At 39.6% G+C, this 24,065-nt stretch overlaps 1 protein-coding gene across 1 annotated transcript in view; it reads left to right on the forward strand.

The window, feature by feature from the left end:
* ttyh2 (tweety family member 2) overlaps window positions 1-23,235 on the forward strand; it is a 59,504-nt gene extending 36,269 nt beyond the window's left edge. Inside the window, exons 5-14 of the mRNA XM_072373390.1 lie at window positions 2,962-3,057; window positions 12,117-12,189; window positions 15,838-15,907; window positions 15,996-16,051; window positions 18,756-18,848; window positions 18,938-19,030; window positions 19,449-19,591; window positions 20,013-20,198; window positions 20,294-20,372; window positions 22,140-23,235. Coding sequence (XP_072229491.1) covers window positions 2,962-3,057; window positions 12,117-12,189; window positions 15,838-15,907; window positions 15,996-16,051; window positions 18,756-18,848; window positions 18,938-19,030; window positions 19,449-19,591; window positions 20,013-20,198; window positions 20,294-20,372; window positions 22,140-22,220 — 970 coding nt within the window. The 3' untranslated portion in view covers window positions 22,221-23,235. The remainder of the gene's footprint in view (window positions 1-2,961; window positions 3,058-12,116; window positions 12,190-15,837; window positions 15,908-15,995; window positions 16,052-18,755; window positions 18,849-18,937; window positions 19,031-19,448; window positions 19,592-20,012; window positions 20,199-20,293; window positions 20,373-22,139) is intronic.
* Window positions 23,236-24,065: the final 830 nt, after the last annotated feature.

Here is a 24,065-nt window from a genome sequence, read left to right on the forward strand (position 1 = left end):
GCTGAATTTTTTTTAAGTGCCCTAATTAAGGACATAGGATATGCAGTCATATTTACCTCCACGCTGCCTCTACTGGTCACCGCCATACTGAATCTTGCATTCATTTTCGAAGACTGAATCCAAACAAATGCAGGATATGTGAGATAGTCATCGTAACCATGCAAATGCATGCTTAAAAGCAGGTACATCATTGGTCTCAGGGGACAGTAAGGGACCCCCAAAGCCTTGGCCCCTCTCACACGGTATACACAAATAAGATGTATGGGGTTTTCTGTGAGTGCTATACCCAGAACATTTGGGGTCAGTTTAACACATACAGTAGTATAAATTCTTTTCAGACACAGGACAAGCAGGAAAAAGATAATTTCCAAAAGCCTGCTGTTTAATGCAGAGAACTTCATAAGGTTTTCAGCACACCCTTAATGTGTCAACACCTGGTCTTACAGTCCACATGTTAATGCCAGGTGTGAACAGGGCTTTAGAGCAGAAACAGATACATGGACAATGTTTTTCAGTCCATGACAGGTTCATCTGTTTTTTCGTGGGGTCTGCAGAAACACACCAGCTGATGGGTTTGTATTGATCTGTAATGTGATTCCTCTGCTCTGCCAATAACTCAGTTACACACACACACGCACACATAGTTTTGAACTAGACTCTATAAATCTATAAAGCATTTTCTCCCAGCTCTCTCATATTTAGTCTACTCTTTAAGCGTGCAGATAGTACTGAGTCCATGCTTTACGGTGTCAAAAAACACAAGCATTTTTTCAACATTACATACATGCACCCTCATCACCCTCTCATGTATCCATGCTTTACTCAGTGAGAATCTAATTGGATTAGGATAATGTAGACAAACACGGTGGCACAGGAGAGCCTCCCAAGTTGATTCCTCAGCTTCTTGCACTGTACCCTGCCAGAAGGGGAAAAGATGAGACATGGCGGTGATGGTGAGGGAGAAAGGGTAAGAAGGGGGTGAAAGGCAGAAAAACTGGAAAGATGAGAAGAGAGATTAAATAGACAGAGAGGAGGAGGTAAAAAGAGAAAGGTAGAAGAGTACATTAGTAATGGAGGCAGAGGTATAAAAGGATTTTCTTTAGTAATGAGAATACAGGTTTATGGTGAGTAAAAGAATGGAAAAAAAAAAGACTTTACTGAGGGATGAGTGTAGAGGAATGGTGAAAAAAGACAGTAAGATGGAAATATATAGACGATAGCGTTGATGGATAAGATATATAGATTAATAATGAAGTGAAAGAACCTCATACTTTGTTTTTTTTAAATCGCACCATGGAACAGTCGGCCATATGGATTTGAAGCCATTCATCATTAACCATCTGGACAGGTTTTGCTGTGTCCGGTCTCAGGCTTGGCTACTGTTCACATAACAGATGGTTACTCTGAAGAGGGCGGAGTTTGCCCTCAAACACGCTCATACACAGGTGACAGCTATTGCATGTGTCTGGTGATGTGAAAGGAAGTGGGACACCCTCCCCATGTGGTTCAGCTGGTCAGTTTTCTTCATGACATTATTTGAAGCCAGAGGGCTTCACTGACTAAATGGAAATGAATATTTTTTTGTTTTGCACTTCTGTTATCATGTTATGATAGTTATTCTCACTAGAGTAACTGTTTACCAAGGCCCTTGCTGGCAAATCACCAAACTTGAGAGCCGGTTTTGAGTTGGATCGGTTGAAGGAATGCTGTACTGTGGTTGCTAATGTTGTTTGGCAATGGGAGGGCAGCACCGCTTGCTCGTGTTAAAGCAAACGGAGGCGGTTAAAGCAAAGAGCTTTACTGCGACCGCACAAAAAGTCTAATTTTGTGATACTTGGATATTTCCAGTTTTTAGATTTAGATCATTTATACTTTTCTGCTTTCTCAAAGAAAATGTTGTACTCAATAATTACCTTCGAAATTTGGATTTTTACATGCAGAATGAGGTGCAAGTGAGATATTATATAATGTTTTGTTGTTGATTAAATTGTACATGAAATTGAGATGGCATAGCAAAATTTAAAAGCGTGAATTTGCTGTTTTCTGATTCAGTGATTTTTGACGACATTTGGAGATTTAGGCTGCTGGTTGCACAGTGTCACTTTGAGCTTTCTTACTGTTTGAACTTTTACCATTTTAGGTTGGCGGAGGACGCCATAAATCATCCATGCTTTCAATCAGGGTTTTATTCTTTACTAATAGAGGCAATTTGTCAGAAGCAAAACAAGCTTTAAACAAGTAATTTAGCCAAGTCCACCGCTGATTAGTTTAGCTGCTGCATATAATTTCCAAATCCCTAAAGCATAATCAGAATGCAAACTATTACCAACTAGAATAAAAATGACAATGGTTGCCAATTAACCACACCACAATAAATTCATAAGATATTTTTGAAATTCACAAGATATCTTTTCATATGTGCTGATGTTAAACTAAAGTACATGCACTTGGCATTTAGAAGAGAGCATCAGTGTTGGCAATAGAAATGTGTTTCTTGCTCATGTAGATTGTATTAGCTTTAGCTAGCTAGCTAATCAACACTAACTACATTAGTTGGCTCATTTAGTAAAACTCTTGTGTAATCTCCTGCGTTGCTCCTTTGTTCATATATCATCAATCATGATAACTTATTGATTATATGATTTCTTATTTTTTAAATGAGAACCTTCTACAGTTACTTGTTAATGGCTTAGCTTTCAAAATGAGGCCTTTATTGTAACATTATGTGTTAAGATAATAGGCTGAACATATTAAAGTGTGCAGCTTATGTTACTGCAGATACATTCACTGCTTGACTAGTTCAATCCAATGTTATAACCAGTATCACTGGTAGGAATATTTGGCAAAATGACAAAAATTAGTATAAAAACTGGAGTTTCTCTTGACAAAATCTGACCATCCAGTGCCAAAACATGCATTTACCAGCAGAAGTTTAATTTTCGGGTCTGTTTGTGTCTGCAGGTGGCTCACATACCTGCTGCTCCTCATCTTGGACCTGATCATCTGCCTGCTGGCCTGTCTGGGACTGGCCAAGCAGTCCCGCTGGCTGCTCACCACGTGAGTCTAATATGTTTTGTGAAACTGGTATATTTACAGAGACCAGCTATTCTATTGTTTACTTGAAAAGCTGGAACATGTTCCATTTTATGTGGTTTGTCTGTATGTTTGTTTGAGATTAGTCTGTTTTTCATTACATTGCACTGCGGGTAGCAAATGCTGAGACGCAAAAACAGGGCACAGAAGTGGATTGGAAGAGCGTCTGACTAACTTGGAGCATCACAAAAGCAAGAGATGTTCATTTTGCCTTTGTTGAAAAGCAAGTTCCATTTGACCAGATCTTAGAAGGGAAAACATTGTGGTACAAAGTTAACCTTTGCCAAAATTAATATTTTTTGCTTTTATATTTGGATGACAAAGTTCCAAACAAATGGATTTTTTCTCATACACTGGTTCCCTTTTGCATCAGTAGATATAAATGACCCAGTGTATACGAGAGACATAAAAGTATAAATCTATATATGATATACAGCACAGGAAGCAGAGATATGACCACTTCTAACAAAAATGTTGTAATTTCCCATGAGCTGGGTGCACATTTTCAGTCTCTTCCCATGGGAAATTGCCTGCGAACAAGGCAGCTAAGCCCTGGATCACATCCGTGTACAAACACTGCTCGGCTAGCCCTGTTATATTTGACCATTTGCCTTTCAGCATTGCCAGCGGGGGGTTGAACTTTCTCAGAGTGTTGCCATCTCAATAGCTTTGCCCAACAAATTGGACTAGAAAGTTGTGCAGAGATGGGAGCGAAGCCGTTTGATATTATCAACAACACAACTTCCTGAGGACTGTTATTCCAGTTTAACACTTGACCTGTTTTAAAACAGCTTTGGACATGAATTACATTCTGTAACACACAAACATTGTGTTTCTCTGGAGCCTTGTATAACATGTGATTAATTATTTAGCTTTTCTGTTTCAAAGTGTAGTTCACTTTAATGTTTAATTGATTTGACAGTTTATTATTGACAGGAACACAAACAGTATTGCATATATGATATGTGTTTGGTTTTATTTCTGTTTTCCTTCTGTTGTAAAGGGGGCTCTCACAGGGCATAAAATCCATCGAGACCATTCATTCAGCTGAGCGTCCCGCTGTCTCTCTAAATTACTTAGTCAAGAGTGTGAGCCATGCTAAAATTGCTTTCTAACCACAAACCCTCCCCCACATCACCCTCTAACCCCTTTGCGCACACACAAAAATGAGAGGAGTCAGTGTCAAGCGTGTCCACCCTCTCAGTGGATGCACTCTTCCAGTAGAGTGGAAGTGGTTGGAGGCAAATTACACTCTGGAGGCCTACCAACTCCTTCTGGTGCTTCTAACTGGCTGACTGTGTGTTACCAAGACAGAACTTTGACAAGAAGTTACACCCACATGTGAAACGGGGAGCGACATTCATAAACTTTGCTGTCAGCAGATTTCATCTGGATGTCATTTTGAAGCTGTTGTTTTTCTGTAGTCGTATTTGGTTGCTGAGTTTTGCATTTGGATTTTTTTTTTTTATGCCTTTAACACAGTAAACAACATTTTATTCACCTCCTCTGCCTCAGGGTATTGACAGAAAACTGACATACAGTGAAGAGATATATGAATATGTAAGTACTTTGGAAAGTAGAGGGTGAATTTGGTGTTAAAATGTCATACAGTAAGAGCATTCGCCCTTTTACAAGCTTACCTTTATGGGTTGCAAGTGTTGGGGTATCAGTAAAGTAAAGCCGAGAGTGGAATATCATTTCCATGGTGGCAGAAATCGAGCTGTCATTACCAATAATCTACAGAAAGAACTGAAACTGAAGATGATGCTCCATATGCAGAGTAATAAGCAGTTTTACAGGGAAAGAGCCGCTCAGGTTACCTTGAATGACCACATTACCACCATCTAACAGCCTGTAAGCCTGAGGAAATTAACAGAATAGAAACAAGTCAATGCTTGGGATCGAGTTCAGGGAGCCAGGTAGTTCAAGTCTATTTCTATAATACTATTAAGCCTCAAGCGCTTGTTATTGCTTGTGCCACCTTGAGGTACTGTTTCTAAGGGAACATGATAAGCAAATTGGGTGTGGGAGGAGTTCGATGGTACAACTCCTCCTTCCCACAGGTCGCAGCGAGAAGCTACCGTTTATGCCGCCACTTGAGGGTGTTTTGGACTAACTGCAGTCTTCGTCCTAAACAGCTGGTGTCAGTACTAAGAAAATGACACCTCCACAACAAAGTAAGAGGACTAGAAGAAGATGTACAGAAAGTCCATAATGTGTACTTTCTGTGTTTCACTTTTATGAATATTTCATGTTTTTGCATGATTTACAATAGTTGTATCTCTTTGGAGTTTGATGGGTCACACAGATCCTTGTAGAGATGGAACTTCTCCTACACTCTTCCCTCCTGCTATTCTGGCTTTTCTAATACACCACTTGCACGGTGCACAACTGACCAAGACACACCAACCCGGCTCAGGTATCCAATTGAGGTCGACAGCAACAGATGACTCACGGAAACACACTTTTTTAATCACGTGGTGTAATTAAGCCTCATTATTTTACATTTACTGTTTATACTTGCAACGCCAAAAGGGTTTTACAGAAGCATAAAACCACACAAATTTATTTTTCATGTGCATATTTGTCAACTTTGCCAACAGATTTTTATTTTATTTTAATATAAATCAAGACATGTTTGTCATCTTTTAATGGTTATTAAGACCACCAATAGATCTTGAAAAAGTCAAAAGTGACCATACCTTTATTAATATTTAACCTTAAAGTAATATTGATCAAATAGCTTCTTTTTTTTCTTTTGCTTAAAGCCAACCACAAGTGGTGCACAGGAAGTGAACCTTGGCCTTAAGTGTCAGAAACCATTGCCTCATGGATCATGGATCCAGAGATCACACCTAGCATTTCCTGTTGGCTTGTGTTCTTTAGAAAGACTATTTTTACTCTCACGGAAAGGTAAGACGTCAGTAAATATAATCCAACTCACAATGATATTGCCTTGAAAATATTTCACTCAGGTCTACTTGCATGACACAGTTCAGTAAATATCAAATATTCATTGCATTAGTGTTTTGCTTTTATGATAACAGATCAAAGCTAAAACACTGAGCTCAATTCAGCATGGACCGACATTGATAAGATCTTAATGTGAGTCCTGTGGTGAATCTAGTTGCAGTGAGGGTACATGGAGGATGCTGTGGGAGGGTGGAGCTTTTAAAATGCTGAAGGCAGTAGAGTCAGCAGCTTTCAGGTTAACAGTGTGCGCAGGCATGTAACGAAAGAATGAGTGGAGCTCTGACATTTTAAGTACGCCTCTGTGATCTAGAGGGTGGGTTTGGATATGCGTTCTAGTCAGACAAATGAGTCATATGAGTGAGGAAGCGAAATCAAGTTGGGCTGTCTGAAGGAGTTTGCATGCTTCACTTCTTATTTGGGCTAAAAAAAAAAAAAAAAAAAAAGGATTATATATAAATGTCATTTTAGGAAACGTGACTCAGACAGGTCCACAGAGATCAGTGGGAAACCGCATTGATTTATGTGCCAAATTTATTCTCTTTCATTGTCTTTCGTATAATTTTCAACCTTCCTATGTGTCTCACAGTGTGGAAAAAACATGGCAAGGCTGCCTCCAGACTGGCTTTGTTACTTTGCAGTTAACAACGAATGATTGTCAAGAGTTCGATAGTTCATATGACTGAAGAAAGATGTTTTATCGACGGGTTTATTACAAAGAAAAAATATTACAAATATTAGCCATTGTTTGTGTAGGCAGTCTTTTGCAGGGGTGATGGGATGTGATGTCTGTGATGTTTTTGGATTATTCCCAGCTTTAGGTTAAAGTTTTTAAGTTGTCAGTTGACACAAAACAGTATTAGCAGTCTAAATGCTGTGTCTCAAACTCATTTTTTAGCTAATATGAGGACGATAATGCTAACTATCAAACTAAGGCCAGGACACTTTTATCAGGTATTAGTTTTAGTGTAACTGTAATTATTCACTAAATGTGTCAGTAGGCATAACGGTTTTATGATCGGGTGTAGTAAGTGCAAAATGTATCATGACTGTACTTGATACAAGCTCCTACACCTCATTCTACATGTAAATTAATGCAAAAGTCTGAACAGTGAAACATACACAGACTACATAAAATGTGGGCACAACTAAGTTGTTGGTGTTAGCTGTCACTATCTTGGGTTTTTGGAGCCATAGGCAGTCTGCCAGGAATGGATCCACCTTAGAACCTGAGAACAATATGCCTGTCACTCACAGCAAACTCACTATTTACCATGAATAAGGTTAAGTCTTCAAACAATTTATACAAGGGTTTCATACAAAAATGTCCTTCTGTCATGAATGAAGAAAGAGTTTTTTTGCACAAGACTGCATTTCTGCCGTTATGTGGGATATGTTTGCATGGGGGTCTACAGGGACTGACTTCCTTTTAGGGCCAACCTCAAATGGCTCCTGCAGGAACTACAGCTTTTTGAAGTCCCGCATGGGCTTCATTTTTCAGCCCTGCAGGTTTGCCCTTGTGTTGACATAGCTTCATGTATTCATGATGTGCCACAGGGAAGTGTACTTTGCCTTTTGTGCATATACAGTAGTATACAATAATAATGACCTTCCACACATTGAACTAAGAGCAGAATACATAAGAATGGAGAAGACACAGTTGTTTAATATTCAACGAGTTACCAGTCCAAAAGCTGAAAATCCAGGTCACTGATTTTGAGTAAAAACCAAAAAAAAAAAAAGCAAAATGAGAGATCAGGTAGTGTGATGATTTATTAAAACGCAGTTCTTCAAACACTGCAGAGATTGCATAAAGGTTTAGAGGAATACTGTAGGTATGCAGTTACTTCTGGGAGCTATACTGTAGTTTGCATCATCTTCAAAGTTGTGCCTTGAAATAAAGTTCAATTTGCCAGTTTACTAAAGTCCATCAATCCATCTCTTTGACCAAGCCACAGTCTGTGGGCAATTGCTTAGATTGGCTCAAGCCATAAGCCATATAAGTAGAATATAATGAGATGCATTTGAAGTTAGACTCCAGCGGTCTCAGAGATGGTGCTCACTAGTCTTTATTAGAAGTTCAGACAAAGATGTGATTATCACGACAAGCCATTTGGCATCGGTGCATCTCACTCTTAATTATAAAGTAAAATGATGCTCTCTCTTTCTTTTCTATGAACTGGTTGCAATATCATGTTCAGTTCAGAGGAAAATCTTTATCCTCCTGTGACTCAAATGCATTGCATCATCTGCCCTGCTTATTGGGCTCTTGCTTTAGGTTTACACCCTGTTTGCTGCTTTTCTGTGAATCCCCTTTGCCTACCAGAGCACAAAGCTGCGTAATACAGTATCGCTTGGGTGGGACGTGATCTGCTGGCACTGAGGAGGCAATCGGAGGGCATTGCTCCCGTTTGCGCGGTCACTCTGTTTAACAATTGTGTAAAGCAGCTCACACAGTTCAGTGTCACCAAATAAACAAATAAGCACAACCTGACAGAGATGTAGGTCAGTGATTCCCAACCATCTGGGCCTAAGGCTTTTGAAAATAAAGCATTGGGTAACTCCTGGGCTCTTACTGCCCAGTGTCACCACAAATCCAATGTCATAATGACAAAACCATTTTTGTAACTTCCAAGTCATGTATTTTATAACACATAGAGATAACGTGTACTTTTTTACTTTTACTGCCTTCTGTGTTAGGGTGAAGTTCTTGTTCGGTGTTTTGTTTTGTTTCATGTCCTTCATTTTTTTTATTCCTCAGTCTGTACTTCATATTAAAACTTTCCTATCAGCTCCTGTCGTACACCTGGATTCATTTGGCCTTTTAACACTCCTGAACTTAGTTTGTCATTAGCTCCCTTTGTAGAAATGCTCCCTGGTTTCAGTGATAGATCTGCACAAAAGCTCTCCTATGAAATTCAGTCTTGTGTTGGTTTTCGTCACTTGTGCACAGTTTTATTTTAGATTAGTTTATTTGATTTCCCGCCACAGGCAGCTTCTTTGGTTTGTTTACAGTAAGTTTGGATCCAGTTCCACTGCCTACATGCGGTCCTCTCCACCATGGAACGTGACAGTAGGATCTGGCCTGATGTGGACCTACAAAACTATCCAGCCATTTTCCAGCAGGTGGCAGAGTTTGAGTCCACCTTTTGCAGGCTAACTTTTGCAATCTCTGGCTCCATGAACAAAATCCTGTAGACATTAACATTAACGGCCAATCCCAACCATTCATTGGTGAAAACACCATTGAAAAGTAAGGAATCGTGAGTTGTAGGGAAGTAGAAGAGTAAAATTACTGTTGAAAACAATGTAACGATTTCACTATCAGTCATAAAATTGTGTCGGCTGCCTAACCCTTTCAGTCTTAGAGTTAGAACATTATGTAACCATCTGAATAATTCATTTTAGTTATTTCCAGAGCGTCACAAGGTGAAAGCACTCTTTTGCGAGACAAAAAGACAAAAAATCAGGTTAAAATAAATCCATTCCTAAACTAACATGGCACTTGGTGTATATTGTCAGAAAGCAGGCTGAGATACTGCAGTTAGGCGCACTGGACCAGTTAGGGAGATGGCACGTTTAGCATCAGATTTTCTTTTTGATTTGAATAAAGATAAGCAGTCTGTGAGGTGTTGGTCTCTTCTTATCTCTGTCGGAGGGCTTGTTGAGGGCACAGTATCAGACAGAAAGTCAATGACAAGACTCGGATAGGGCCAAGGGAATACAAAAGAAAAAAAGATAAAGCAGTACAGACATGGTGGTTTTCCAGTGCAGTGTTGAGAGCTCAATTTATTGTGAAATGGATTTGTTTCGGAGTGCTGAAAGATGAACAGGCCAATGATTAGTCTTGACATGCTGAAATAAAAAATAAAAAAATTAGAAAATTAAACTTCAAGTATCTGCAAAGTGCGTCAGTGGTAAAATCAGCAGATGCTTATTGGATTGTCTGATTATTTCACTCAACTCGAGCGGATCCATCACTTGAGCAGTGTTGTCTTTTAAGAGGTATTTATATTCTTCACATCAGCAGGCAGAAATGCACGCCTAAGCCCTCTAATCTGTCCACCCCCCTACAGTCACATGTATTTGATCTGATTAATTGAAAGTGTCAGGGTGGGAGCACACTGTAAAACAAAACCAGATTTTTACATCCTCATGGGTGGAGTGATGGAACACCCATCCACCCAGTGGGCTGTAATCGGATGTAGATGCTCTGATGCTCGTCCTTCGGCTCATAAATCCACTCGGATGCAGCTCTACATTGAGGCTGTAGAGAAAACTCCAAAGACATAAACATGGCCTGATATTTTTTTCCTATTGATGGCAGGCTAATTACAGCAGCTCTTCTTTGCCTCTGGGTCACACTTTGTGCTTTGAATAGAAATTCTTATGACTGTGTTGCTATGCTCCACAAGTATATGTATTTCCAAACTGATTCACAGTTCTTTCTTTAATTCTTCTTTAATTTCAGATTTTCTACTGTCTTTGTCATAAAGCTCACTCCAATTAAGCTGTCAGAAAAGACCAACTAATAAAAACTACAATAAATATGTTATACTGACAATGCATCTCATGGACAATTCTATTACATGATTTACAGAAAAAGTTGTGACACTGTAAAAACAAACAAAAAACAGCATTGCAAACTATATAATCCATATATGCTATGTACAGAAACTGGAAATACTAATGAGATGGATCAAATATTAAAAACAGAGTCACTAAACGTGTTCAGAGAATTATATCTCTGTACTCAAGGAGCGAGGTTTTAAATCAATACAGAGTTGCCATGGCGAACTTTAAACTTGACAAAGCAAAGATGTGTTAAGTCCCATAACTAAAGAAAAGAGCTAAAGTCTCCCTTGTTATAAGTGCACATCTCAGAAGTTGGTATCCTTGATGCTGTCGAGGTACATCGGTGTACATCAGCTCAAGGAAACAAAGCTTGTTTCTTGTATTTTCTTTTAACTCAAAGTGATACTCGAAGTGCTTTACCGAGTCTCTTCGCACATTATTTGACTTGTCAAAAAAGTCCATTTGGCCTTGACTACGTCAACACCAAACACCTGACAAATGGAGTCAGAACGAAACATTTAAAGCACCTGTGGGAGATATTTTAGTGGAAAGCAAAAGTATTATAAAGGAGACGGAACACTGAAAACAATGTGGTCACCAGAAAATTAATGTTCAGGTTGCAACCGTTGACTGACAGGTTCCCCAGATCAACTCGCACGCCCCTTTTCCTGTTTCCTAAACTGCACCCACTGGATTCCTCCTCTTCACTCATCTCATCACATGTCGCTCCGTCCTGCCCGAGACACCAGCAGAGGAGTTGAGGACAGACGAGAGGAAAGAAGTGAAGTGAGAGGCCACAATAAGACGCCCTCGCTTCAGAATGTTATTTCAAACTGTCAACGAATTAGACGTGTCGCAAACTGCATCGTCTAACCATTGTTTTGTTGCAACCTACCATTTAAATTATATCTGTCAGAATGGCATTAAATCTGTTGCAAAGTAGTCTGACAAAGTAGATATTTCCTTTAATTGAATCTGAAATGCAGCCATGCGCCCTTCTTCTCTCAGAGCTCCTCACGCAAACCTCTTCTCTCCTCAGTCGTCTTTCCTCTGGGTGCGTTTTAAGAGTTGAGATATCCTTCAAAATGTTTCGCTGTGAAGGATTTCTGGGTCACAAGCAGGAGGACGGAGGAACTAGGACTAGAACGAGGAGGCTGAAATTAGACAAATGAGATGAGCCTAAGGTGTTGATATGTCTGTTGTGTTCACAACTTGTTTTTGATGCCACCAAAAGGTTTAAATGACATCAACAGTTGTTGTTTTGTTTTTTTCAAATTATTTATAGTAAGAATGACATCATCAGTGCAAATTATATGAAGGAAGTGACTATGAAGAGGTGAAATAATTGGGTTTCTTGGATAAATAGCAAGCTGTAATGAGCCGCCAGGTCCTGGCTCACTGAAGCCTTAGTTGTAAGCTACTTTGTAATTAACAGTAAAATATCCCTTTAACACTGCTGTTGCTTTGTGTGCCTGCAGGATGATGGTGTTTGGAGTGCTGATGCTGGTCCTGAGCTGGACTTCTCTGGGAGCTGACCTGGCTACAGCTGTGGTAGGGTGCCTTATTTCCTTCTATCCAACTCCCTCTGATCATAATGGCCTGTCACATACCTGATGTGCCTTTTGATCTCTGCTATCAAACCACCCTCCACTAAATATAGACCAACAACGGAGCTGCGGCCCAAACTCAAACTTTGTTGCCACCGTTGTAATGAATTACTTGATTCAAAGTAAAGGACTTTGACAGCATGCAGTGAATCTAACCAAAGCTTTTGAACCCTCATAATGATGAGGTGAACAGTTGCGCTACAGTGTCATGGTCACAAAGCCAAAAAAAAACCACAAAAGTGCTAGATTGGCGTTGAGCTGAGGAGTCAATGTAAAAATGGCAAAAGGTGAAAGAATGAGCATCAGATGGATGTTTGACTCGCCTGCCTCAGACACATGCTTTTTTCCAGTGTGTTGCGTTTTATCTGGAGGACTGTTTGCACGTTTGAGTTTAAGTTGCTAATAATGAGCATGTAGAGAAAAACAGCTGATCTGTTAGCCTCTGGTTTTATCTTTTTTTTTTCATCGACCAGATTAATTGACGATTGCTGGATCGATCGCCCAAATCCCTGCTGGATTCCTCTCATAACAACGCTTTGACACACGGGACAGACTGACAGAACAAAAGTCCGCCCGCGTACAGCGCTCAGTTCACAGAACAGTACAGTTAACATGCAGAAGATCCGTAAGACTGTCGCACTATAACAAACGCTGCTTTCATGTTGAAGCATGGATGTGAAAAGCAAAGTGAAAACCAAAATCCAGAAGTATATTTCACCCATCTGTGTTTTTTACTGCAGAAAAAAGTTGAGTGTTTGGCCCTTCTGAGGTCCTTTGAGGAAAATGAAAGCATTTGATGAAGTACATGATATTACTGCTTGCAGCCAGCGGTAGAGAAAAGTTGAAAAAAGGTTCTCCTTTTTCGACCTCTTCAGGAATGAATAATGCGACTTTACAGAATCTGACAGCAGAATCATTCCCACGTTTTGTCCTCTTGCAAAAGTCATAGCAATTACATTTAACTGTTGCGTAAAGCTGTCTGTTCTGTAGCATTTTGCTCTGTCCCTGACTGGACTGAATGGTTAAAAGTCCTCTCAGACGTCTCTCTGCTTGAGAGTAAACACCATAATGGCTACAATTTGAACAAAGCAATTACAAGAACAATCTGCTCGGCCTCTTTAGGCAACATTTTTGTATGTAAATAGATTTCTTGTCCTTATGTATGTGTGTTCTCTGAATTGATGTGAGTGGCTCAGATATGTGTGTGAGGGTGTGTTTGTGGAGGAAGCAGCAGGACAGAAGTGTGCGAGCGCTGCCTGCTTGAAGGTTATATACTCATCTGTGGTGTGAGCTTTGTGACTCTTTATAGTCTGCACAGCTCTCAATCATAGCCATTGAAGGTGACAAGTTCTCTTGTTGTGTTGGTGCATTTCTGAATCTCTGGGTTTAATAACCACTTTCACAGAATGTGGGTAAGATTTACAGCTTGTTTTTAAATAATTGAACAAGTTTAGAGGTTCAAAAAGGCTATTTTGAGTTGTTATAAAGTACATATCTTGGTTTTCTTATGGGAATGTACTGCAAGGCTCTGGTGACCTTGGGCGTGTTTCAGCAGGATTTCTATCTGATAGAGGTACCCAAGAATTTGTCTCGGTGGGCTGTAAATACATCAATTCCTCGTCTTTCTTCAACTTCGTCACCTCCCGAAAAATTCTCATCTTCTACAAACCTTTTATCGCAGTAATATGAGCATTCTCCAAAGCCAAAAGACCCGCTGCACAAATACTTTGAACGGTTAAGTCTAGAGTAACAAAAACACAACTGATTTAGCAATAAAGCGATTACCGTAGATATTAATTGAAACATAGTTTTTAATTAGAAAAAAAACACATTTCTAATAGATTGCTGTACTTAAATAACAAACTTTTTTAATGGTATCTGTACTATTTCAAGGCCATAGATGGTTTTGTTGGTCAAGATCTGTCTATAAAGATGAGTCCAGAATGTGTTTGGCATATTCTTTATATAAAAGACAGCAATAAAAATTCTGTTTCATCTGAATTGTGTCCCAACTTGAATTCACAATTGCCCAGTGTCCAACTCTTTCTCACAGACAGCCCTGCTTTCTGTTTCCTCCTGTATTTCTTGTTTGCCAGAGCATGCCTAAGCTGCCAAGACAAAGACTATGAAATTGCTTAACAGATTAAATGATTTAGTGAATCCTCCTCTTCCCACTTTTCTGAGTTACTGTGCCTTCACTGGTGAGAGGCAGTGTAGGAATTACGGGTCACATCACATTGGGAAACGTTTCTCTGAATCCAAAAAATATTATATTCACGGTTATAAATAAAAGAGAAAAAAAAACCCTCAGAGATAACTGAGTGGTGACATTTTCATGACTGAAATGAGGGATTGGAAGACTGTTTCAGCCTGAACGCTGTACATGGAAATCTAATTTATCATTTAATTTAGGCTCAGATTTCTTTTTATGCTTAATTCTTTCAAGTAATGTTAAAAGAAATGCTGATTTTTGACTAAAATCCAAATACCAGTGGTCCATTAACTTTTTAATGTAATCATTTTTGCAGTTAACACAGGAAAGGTCCGCAGTTCTATAAAGTGCTGGATTTAAAGTAGTTCATCAGTTGGCTCTGATAGTTTTGGACTGTTGGAGAAGTACTGTGCTGGCATTGAGTACAATTCTCAAAGTGACCCTGTTACCATCACAAAGCCCAAATGTGTTGCATATGAAAATTCTCCACCCTAAAACGATGGCTGAACTTTCAGGTCAGACCATCATCCCGTCCAGGGGAATGAAAACCCTGCACATACTGTCTGTATTTCTGAACATCTTCATGTGTGGTTACAGTCTGTTTAAGAGATGTTTTTGCTTACTGACTGACAGATACTTGTTTATCAGCAAGGAAATCTTGAAACTGTACGTGTGTGTAGACTAGGGTTTTTGCCTGAAAACATAATATGCATATATGCATATTGAATAACTCCCTCACGGAACTTCTAATTATAGACCAGTGAAAGTCAGAACTTTACATTCTCTGAGAATCGCTGCTCTCCCCTCAGGAATTCTAACACACTTGCTCCTGAATTGCAGAGCTCCTTGGTATCCCTTGTTTCTTACAAACTAGCTCGGGTTTGCTGAGAAACTCAGCTTGCTTTATCTCGTCTGTGTTTGTGGGGCTCATTAGCGTAACCCCCAGAGAAGGTTAAGCTACATGCAGTGTGTGTGTGCCCAGAGCCCAGGGGACATTTAGCATTCAGACAGCACGGTTCGGAAGAGACTCACCGCTCACCACTTTTATTATTTTTGCCAAGGCAGGTCTCTTGTTAGCACTCTGCGGTGCAGTGAATGTGGTTGTGAGTGACAGAACTAAAACATATCCTGCCGAGATGTGTTAAAGTGGATTCTAAGAGCAGCCTTATTTCCTATTCTGTGTCAAAAGACTTAGATATCAATGTCAGGTAAATTACTTGGTATTGAACACACTGATTGACTCCCGCTCTGAATGTTTTCTTTTCGTGAAATCCCATTTTTATCATAATTGTCACAAAAGCCATTCATTGTCTGTCAAGTCTGTCTTTGTTTTTCTCTCTTTTTTTCCACCCCTCTCACACATGTCCTGTTTTATTTCAGGGCACAAGTGATTTCTGTGTGTCTCCTGACAAGTACGTCATGAGTCAGACAAAAGGGATCATCGGTTCTGGTGAGCTTAAGTGTGAATAAAATGAATAAAGCTGCTTTAATAGAGCTGTGTGTTTCATGGTTTAAAAATGTCCTTTTGTTTTCCACAGATATTGTCCACTACTACATTTACTGCAACCAGACTCTTTCCAACCCCTTTCAGCAGGTAGGAGAAGTGCTGCCTTTCTGAGCAGAATATTGACTGATCATACTTGTTTTGTAACCAAATGGTGGTTCAGAGGGTTTACACATCTGGCTGACTGGTTGAAAAAATAACATCTGCTATTAACTACTGTCTCAGGCAGTTTATACAGTTTGTATATTTCACAGGTGAGTTTCAGCAGATTTGAAAGGGTGTAGCTTACAGTAATGTCATCTAGAATACACCGACTGACCAAAAGGAGCCTCACCACCTGGGTTTAACTAATTAATATTATTAATTACACATTAATTAATATTTCAGCTGACAAAAAGTCATTCAACCCTGGCTGAAGCAGTGAGCAGCTTCTTATACCTTAAACAGCCATGATAGAAGCCACATCCACACACACAATGTCAAGCGAGGTCAGAGTATTGGAACTAAACAGCTGTGTAGCGTTAATTAAACCTCATATCTGTAAGGCTTATTAGAAAGAAAGAAAAAAGGGACTACATTTGTCGGAGAGCACGGAGATTGGATTTTCCAGAGTGATGGTCTAATCAGGATGAGAGTTACTGGAATAACTCTGGAACTGACTAAGTAAAACATGTACATATTCAAGTGAATTGATTAGCAAAATGTTGGCTGTTAAAATCGTATTTAATGCAGAGCCTTTCTAGTCATTTGAAAAAACTTGAGACAACACAGCATCAGACAAAAGAACTAACTGTGTTCAAACTGTGTTTGAACTTTAATGTGCCTACATATCATTTGACAAGTAATTCACTGAGCTCTGTGCTCAGTATGGAGGTCATTTCTCTGCTGCTCAGGCCTCATCTTTGTCAGAGACTTTCTTTCTATCCAGCCCTGTCTGTCTGAATTACTTCCCAACTTCAACTCACAATTGCCCAGCGTCCAACTCTTTCTCATAGACTGCCCTGCTTTCTGTTTCCTCCTGTATTTCTTGTTTGCCAGAGCATGCCTAAGTGACACAAAGCTGCCAAGACAAAGACTATGAAATTGCTGAATAGATTAAATGATTTAGTGAACCCTCCTCTTTCCCCTTTCCGGAGCTTCTTGTGCCTTCACTCTGTGCGGAGGCAGTGTAGGAATTGTTGGTCACATCATTAACTTCCCCGCTGACATCAGTCAGCAGTTAAGTCAATTTCTGCATGCTGTAGCCCAACAGAGCTCATCTGTTATTATCTGGCTCTGGTAGGCCTGCCCTGCAGAGAACAGAACAAGAGCACAACAGCAGGGAACACGAGCGCTACCTTTCCTGGTAAACAAAACCATCCCTTTTTTCTGCCACAGCGATAGCCAACAGGTGCAAAGTTCACAAGCTAGCTGGCAGCTGACTGACAACCACACAAGCTTAGCTCTTTTTCATTTTTCTTTCATCTGTCTATCTCAATCTGCTGTACTTCCAGGCTGCAGTACGGCAGAAGAACGCTCTTGTAATTCACTGCTTAGGGCGTCACTCCTGAATTTAGTCTGTGTCTTTCCACAGCTCTGTTTCTAACTTTTTTCCTTTCCTTTTTAATCATAACCTCTTGTTCTATTTTTACTGTCCTCCTCTATAAATTTTCTGTACGATTTTACTTTGACTTGGAGCAATCCAAAGTAAAATGAGACAAAAGAGATCAGAACATTTGGCTGTGCTGTTGGGGGCTGTTTGTTGGACCAAAGACAGTCATGTAGATCCAGAAAAAAACTGCATTGATGGATAGTCTGGGTAATTGACCATATCCTGTTTCAGTTTAACATTGTCCAGTGGGTCAGAGGGTTTCCAGACTTCTTGAGTCAGGTTGGATGAGTGTGAAGACACAGTTTTATTTTTGTTGTGAAACAATTATTCTTTTTTCTTTTATGCTTGAATTAAAAAAAAAAAAAAAGAAAAGGCTGTGGGGTGAGGTATTATCCAGGTGCGTTCTGCTAAATTTTAAGGGTTATTTTGCCCCCTGCTGGTGTGAATGTAAACCTGCTAAATATTTTCATGTTGAGTTGAAGAAATGACAGATTATTCTAAAAAAAAAAAAAAATTAACCCAGTTGCATATTTATCCAAAAAAGAGTTATAATTTTGATTTCATGACAGATAACTTACAGAAGGATGAGTTTTATGTTGAAATTGTTTAGTTAAACAAATTAAAAATTGAATTCAAACTGAAAAGGGTCACAACTAGCTTTCGGCTAGTTGTGACTGCCTACGATTGTTGAGCTGAAGCACATTTGCTGACTGTTTCTTACTGGTTTCATCTGATTAAGAATATAAGTTCTTAAATTCCAACTTTTCTGTAGATGTGTTTGTTTTTTCCATGTAATAAGGCAGTATGTAAACCTATGAAATGAGGGGAAATGCAGCATCTGATAAGCTACTTAAGCTAACTAACTAGCCTATGGTGAGGTGATAGAGTTTGATTTAATCTGACAACTTTAGGTAATATAACCTGCATAAAAATAAAATTTTGGTGTGACATAGAACTTAATCTTTAAGTCATCCCCAACCAAATTTATACTTAATTTAAAACTATCTGTGTTGCCCTTGTTAATGGAGAACACTGGAGATGTACATGTTACTTTGTCTTCATTACACAGTGTGAAATCTTTCATTTCTATGTGGTATGCAGAGTGTGTCATTACAATTCTACCCTTAAGTCGCCATAAAAATCAATGCTACACTCAATTTGCATTCTCTTCGATTGCACTCAAGTTTATTTTATCCTTTGCAGCCTCTGACCATTTTCCAGAGATCTCTGACCACCATGCAGATCCAGATCCAGGGTCTGCTGCAGTTCGCTGTGCCTCTGTTTCCCACAGCAGAGGTATGACCGCAGAATTATTTTAGAGGCGGTTTTAGATTAATGCATTTATGTAAATGATCATTTGTCATTGACATGACCTGTCCACACAGAGAGATCTACTGGGTATCCAGCATGTGCTCAATTCCTCAGAGGCCAGTCTCCACCAGCTCACCGCCCTGCTGGACTGCAGAGGGCTCAACAAGGTTTGTTCACCACAGCCTAATTGGCATCACAGTAAAACACAGTAAAACAAAGCCATGCAGGATTTCCACATTAAACTGCAAATGGAACTAGAGCCACAACAGAGCAAGGCACAATAAAAAGAATAAGAAATGCAAACTTTTCTAACTGTTCACATCTTAGGTTTAGTTTCCTTCCGTGTCTGACTTGTAAAGGGTGCTGCAGGACTGCAGTGCAGTTTACATGAATAATGCTAAATGTCGCTCTGACTGAGCAGCACATAGATAGATTACTCCTCTTGGAGATGACACACACACTACAGCTCCAAGTGCTTCTTCATCTGCCTGCTGTGAATTCAAACATGACAACTAGAATGAGGGCAACAAGGGAACTATTGTTGCCTTTCTGTTGGTATTCATGTTCTCTGATTGACCTCTATAGGACTACCTGGATGCAATGGTGGGGGTGTGCTACGACGGCGTGGAGGGTGTGCTGTACCTCTGCCTCTTCTCCATCCTTGCAGCCTGTGCCTTCACTGTCATGTTGTGTGCCATTCCCAGGGCTTGGAGACAAATTGCCTGCAGGTCAGTTTATTCTCAGGCTAGTCTTCTTACCTAAGCACCCTCATTTTAACACGAAGCACTAGTCTCTATGTGCATTACATACTGTGCTGTTTGAGATGCATGTGTTCGACCATTTTTATGTACAACTGACCTTGTGTCAGCACTAAAAATGCTAATTATGTTGTGTGAGTGGAAGGTGAATGTCTTCAAAATACCTTTTTAAATGAACAATCTTTGTATATTTTGTTCTTTTAAATGAAAATTGTCTTTGAAATTGGTCTTATATTTAAAGCACATTTGAATCTCTGAAGGAAGAGTGCTTGCTCCCAGTTGTACACGAGCAAAATAACAGAAACCGGTCACATTTAAGACATTTTAAAGCATCTCTGAGCTCATATCGTAACTGCACCAAAGAAACATTACTTTTTCCCTCCTCATCAAGGGAGCAAGATTACGACGACATTGATGAGGAGGACCCGTTTAACCCACGGGCAAGGAGGATAGGCTCCCAGAACCCCAGCCACCCCAACATGCACAGCTTCTGCAGCTACAGCAGCAGCATGGGCAGCCAGAACAGCCTGCACCCTCCTGCTCCGACTGTCTCCAACGCCCCCATGTCTGAGTACATGTGAGTGAGAGAAAGCTACTGTACTTGGATAATGATATCCATTTGTCCATGAGAATCTCTGGCGTCTGAGCTGCTTTTTTCTTTTTGTCTACCAGGAACCAGACAGCTCTTTTTGGGGGGAACCCGCGGTACGAGAATGTGCCCCTGATCGGACGAGGCTCTCCACCCCCCTCGGTGTGTTGGGTCCCAGAGGCCAAGTCCTTCCTATGATGTTATTTCCTTCAGAGCTAACACATTTAGCCTTTAAAGCACCGGAAATTCACTCAGTGGCTCAGCTTTTTTAATGCTTGCCTTTACTTCACTCAAGTGTAAAGCCCCATTTAAAATCCTTCCTTTGACTTAATCTACTTTTTTTTTCAAGGAATCCTCGTAGTATTTAATGAGACACCGTGCCTTTCTCAGCTGTCCCTAACTTACATGACGCTGACTTTCAGTGCCAGAGCAAGGCGGGGAGAAGTAATATGGTTAATATTTGATATGAACAGAACACCATTTAACCTCTTTCAGGCCCCATTCCCAAGAGAAAGTGACATAGGTCGTAACTCTTTGGCTGTTGTCGCTCAAGATTTTCCTCCTCACTGGTTTATTTCACTACCACGCTGGGCCACACATCTACTGTTATATCACAGAGATAAAAATAGAAATGTGTTGAATTAAATTTTCATTGGGCACCTCTCTTAATAATATCTTATTGTCAGGTGTACTTATATCAGTCCAATGCTTGTTAGGTTGACATGTATTACAGTGATATATATAGGAAAAAACTTTTTATGTTATGAAATTTAAATTTTTTTATGACATAATTCATAAATGTAAATGTTTTTTAATTCAGTCATCATAATCATCTTTCAGCTCACAGTTCCACTTGGACATGAAACAGAAAACAGAATGTTCTCTGCCTTGTTTGTTTCCTAATTAACACCAGCAAGAAATGCATATTTCAGTTCTCCCTCATGACTACAACTGTGCAGCACCATGCAGTCGTCTTCTGCTAACAGCTTCTTTTATATATTTTTGTTTGTTTGTCATGTGTTTGTGTCTGTGTTTTGTTTGTATCTTTCATTTCTATATATCCTCTTATTTTAATCAACTTTTGGAGATATACTCTCAGCAGTATAGAAACCGAGTAAGTCTTTTCTACTCTTCCTCAGGATAAACTCCCTTCCTCTTCCTCCGTTGTACAGTATCTCCATATGTTACCTCCCCATCACCTCACATAACTTTGGTTCCTGTGTAGTTTTTCCTGTTTGGCATGGCTTTCATCCCCACAACCTGTCCTCATTCCAGGCAGTTTCTTTCACGTAGCAAGGGTTTTGTCTCCCCCTGGTGTTCGCAGGGTGGTACTGTAACTGTGTCTCTTGGACGCAGCTCTCACTGTGCATGCAGTCTTGTAAAGCTTGTTCTGGCACTAAGTGCTCGGCTGCAGGCGTCATGTTAATTGCTATAATTTTTTAAGAAACTATTTGTAACATGTGAAGGTTTTTACATGAGGTAACTACCTTTTTAATGAATTTAGGGATTGATTTTGTTGAGTTTGTGATGTACGTATGACTTAAAGGAATACTCCACTGGAAATTTAACTTGGGCTTACTTTAAACATGAAGTGCAGCAAATAAAAATTTACTCCTTTGAGGATAGTAACTGTTACCAGCTTGTTATCAGTTCCCTGCAGTAACAATAAGCCATTTTGGCTGAGAAATTGACAGATAATTCAAGATAAATGCTGTGAATCCACACATGCTGTTACTGCTGTTCCGCTAGTGATGATTCAGAGGCAAGAATTAAATCCTCAAAAGATATATTTTCAGTGGACGACTCCTTTAAGCTCCTTTTCCCCTCCTTATGTTTGATCTAGTTCACTCTTCTGCTCATCACCATCAGCTCAGAGAATGGCAGCGTAATCGTCTCTGTTATTTCTTTGTGTTCATCTTCCCTCCACAGTACTCTCCCAGCATGAGGGCCACCTATCTGTCCATGACCGAAGAACAGAGCCGGCACTTTGGAAACGACTTCCAAGCATAGACTTCTTTGCATCACACACCCTCAACAAGACAGGAGCGCGTGGCTGTTAGAAGCATCACAGAGGACAGGGTGGAACATCTGGTTAATCTGGGACTCCAGGCTGTGCAGGCCAATGGGACAATTTCTTTACTGTTCTCTCTGTGTTTAAAGCTCCTAACTTACTAAATGATTCTTAACCTGCTCTTAAACTGTTCTTGTGCTCACTTGATACCTCACACAAACTTTTGCATCATGTTGAAAAACTGAAGTTGCTTTCCGGTGAGATTTTAGAAATCCAGATTTTTCTGTCTGACTCGTAACACTTGGGTGGGTAACACTTCCAGCAACTTCTATCCAGGTCTCCAAAGAATGAAATATGGTGAAACGGCGGTAACCATGGCTACGCCGTGTCCTATGTACTATGATATTTGTGAAGCACAAACCCAGCAATGGCAGCACACTGCTGGAGGTAATGGTGAGGAAACAAATTCATCGTAACCACGCAAACATGTCTATAGACGAAGCTTTACGTCTCTGAAACCTCCACAGACAGGACTACCTTGAGTCTGTGGCTTCTGTAAATACCTTGTACAATAGCAGACAGTTGTCTTATTCTCAATTTAATTTGTCTAAACTGTGTGCCATTTTTATTTTTTCTAGTTTTTGTGACAGTGTCACATAGGGTCACTATTTTTGCTATTTTTTTTTTATTATTATTTGTATTTCTAAAAGGTCATTCTTTTATATTGTCTATAACCTAATCCAACAGTGAAGCTGTCATTTCTACCATGACATGGGAAGTTGTGCTGCTGTGTTAATGATAATATTCAGATTTCATCAAATCCAACCATCCAAACAGCACGTTTGTAATAACTAACTTTTTTTGTAGGGATTTAAATACATGCAGTGTCTTTGAATAATATTTTTTCTTTCAGCATGATACAATGTACAGGCACTAAGGGTAGTGCTTAATTTTGTGTGAGACTCCAAGCTTAAGGGTCTGATTGTTAGTTAATTAAACCAGCTTTGAGTACAACTTGATGTGTCTGGATTTTTTGTTGTAGGGAGTGAAATCAGTGGTAGAAAAAAAAACGTTTTGCTGCTTTAGATTTTTAAAAGTTAATTCTTCAAGAATAATCCAGTAGAATACTCTTTTTGTGCTTACATGCAATGCCAGTTCCAAAAAAGTTGGGACTCTGTGTAAAATGTAAATGAAAACATCTTATAAACTATTATTTTATTCACAGTAGAAGATAGAAAACGTACCGAGTGTTGAAAGTAAACTCAGAAGCCATGCTGTTTTAATTTATGTATTATGTGGTTTAGCATTGTTTTTGATGGCGTGAAATCTGTCGCTCTAAAAGCTTTATATGCTTTTCAGTGTTGATAGCGACTTTCCAGATTTTTACTTGAATTTGAAACTTGAGTTCTTAAAAAAGAGTAATAGTTTCATCCAGCAGATGTCATCGGAGGCCGGCAAAATGGCTGCTATTCTTGCGGCTCGTCCGCACCCTGTCCGTGGTGTACCCCGCATCTCACCTGATTTGTCAGGTAGCTGGTGTAATGTCAAACACAGTACCCCTCGGATTTTTCGCTGCCACCTGACAGGACTAGGCAAACTTTATTAAAAATGTTAAATCGATTAAAAAAAAATCAGTCATACTTGACATATTTTCAATTTGGTTAAGATGGTTAAATATTGTTTTATTTATAAATTAGATCAATTTGGCTCAACAGCAGGTCCAACGTTTCTAACGGAGTTTTTTTTTAACCGTTGGAGGGAAAAAAGCGACGGTTAAATTGCCACAGTTACAGAGATAGACAGACAAAAAATAAACTTTGGACGTACAATATATTTTAAGTTGC

Source organism: Leuresthes tenuis, unplaced genomic scaffold (genome assembly GCF_036924035.1).
Source record: "Leuresthes tenuis unplaced genomic scaffold, fLeuTen1.0.hap1 SCAF_20, whole genome shotgun sequence".
Classification (NCBI taxonomy): Eukaryota; Metazoa; Chordata; class Actinopteri; order Atheriniformes; family Atherinopsidae; genus Leuresthes; species Leuresthes tenuis.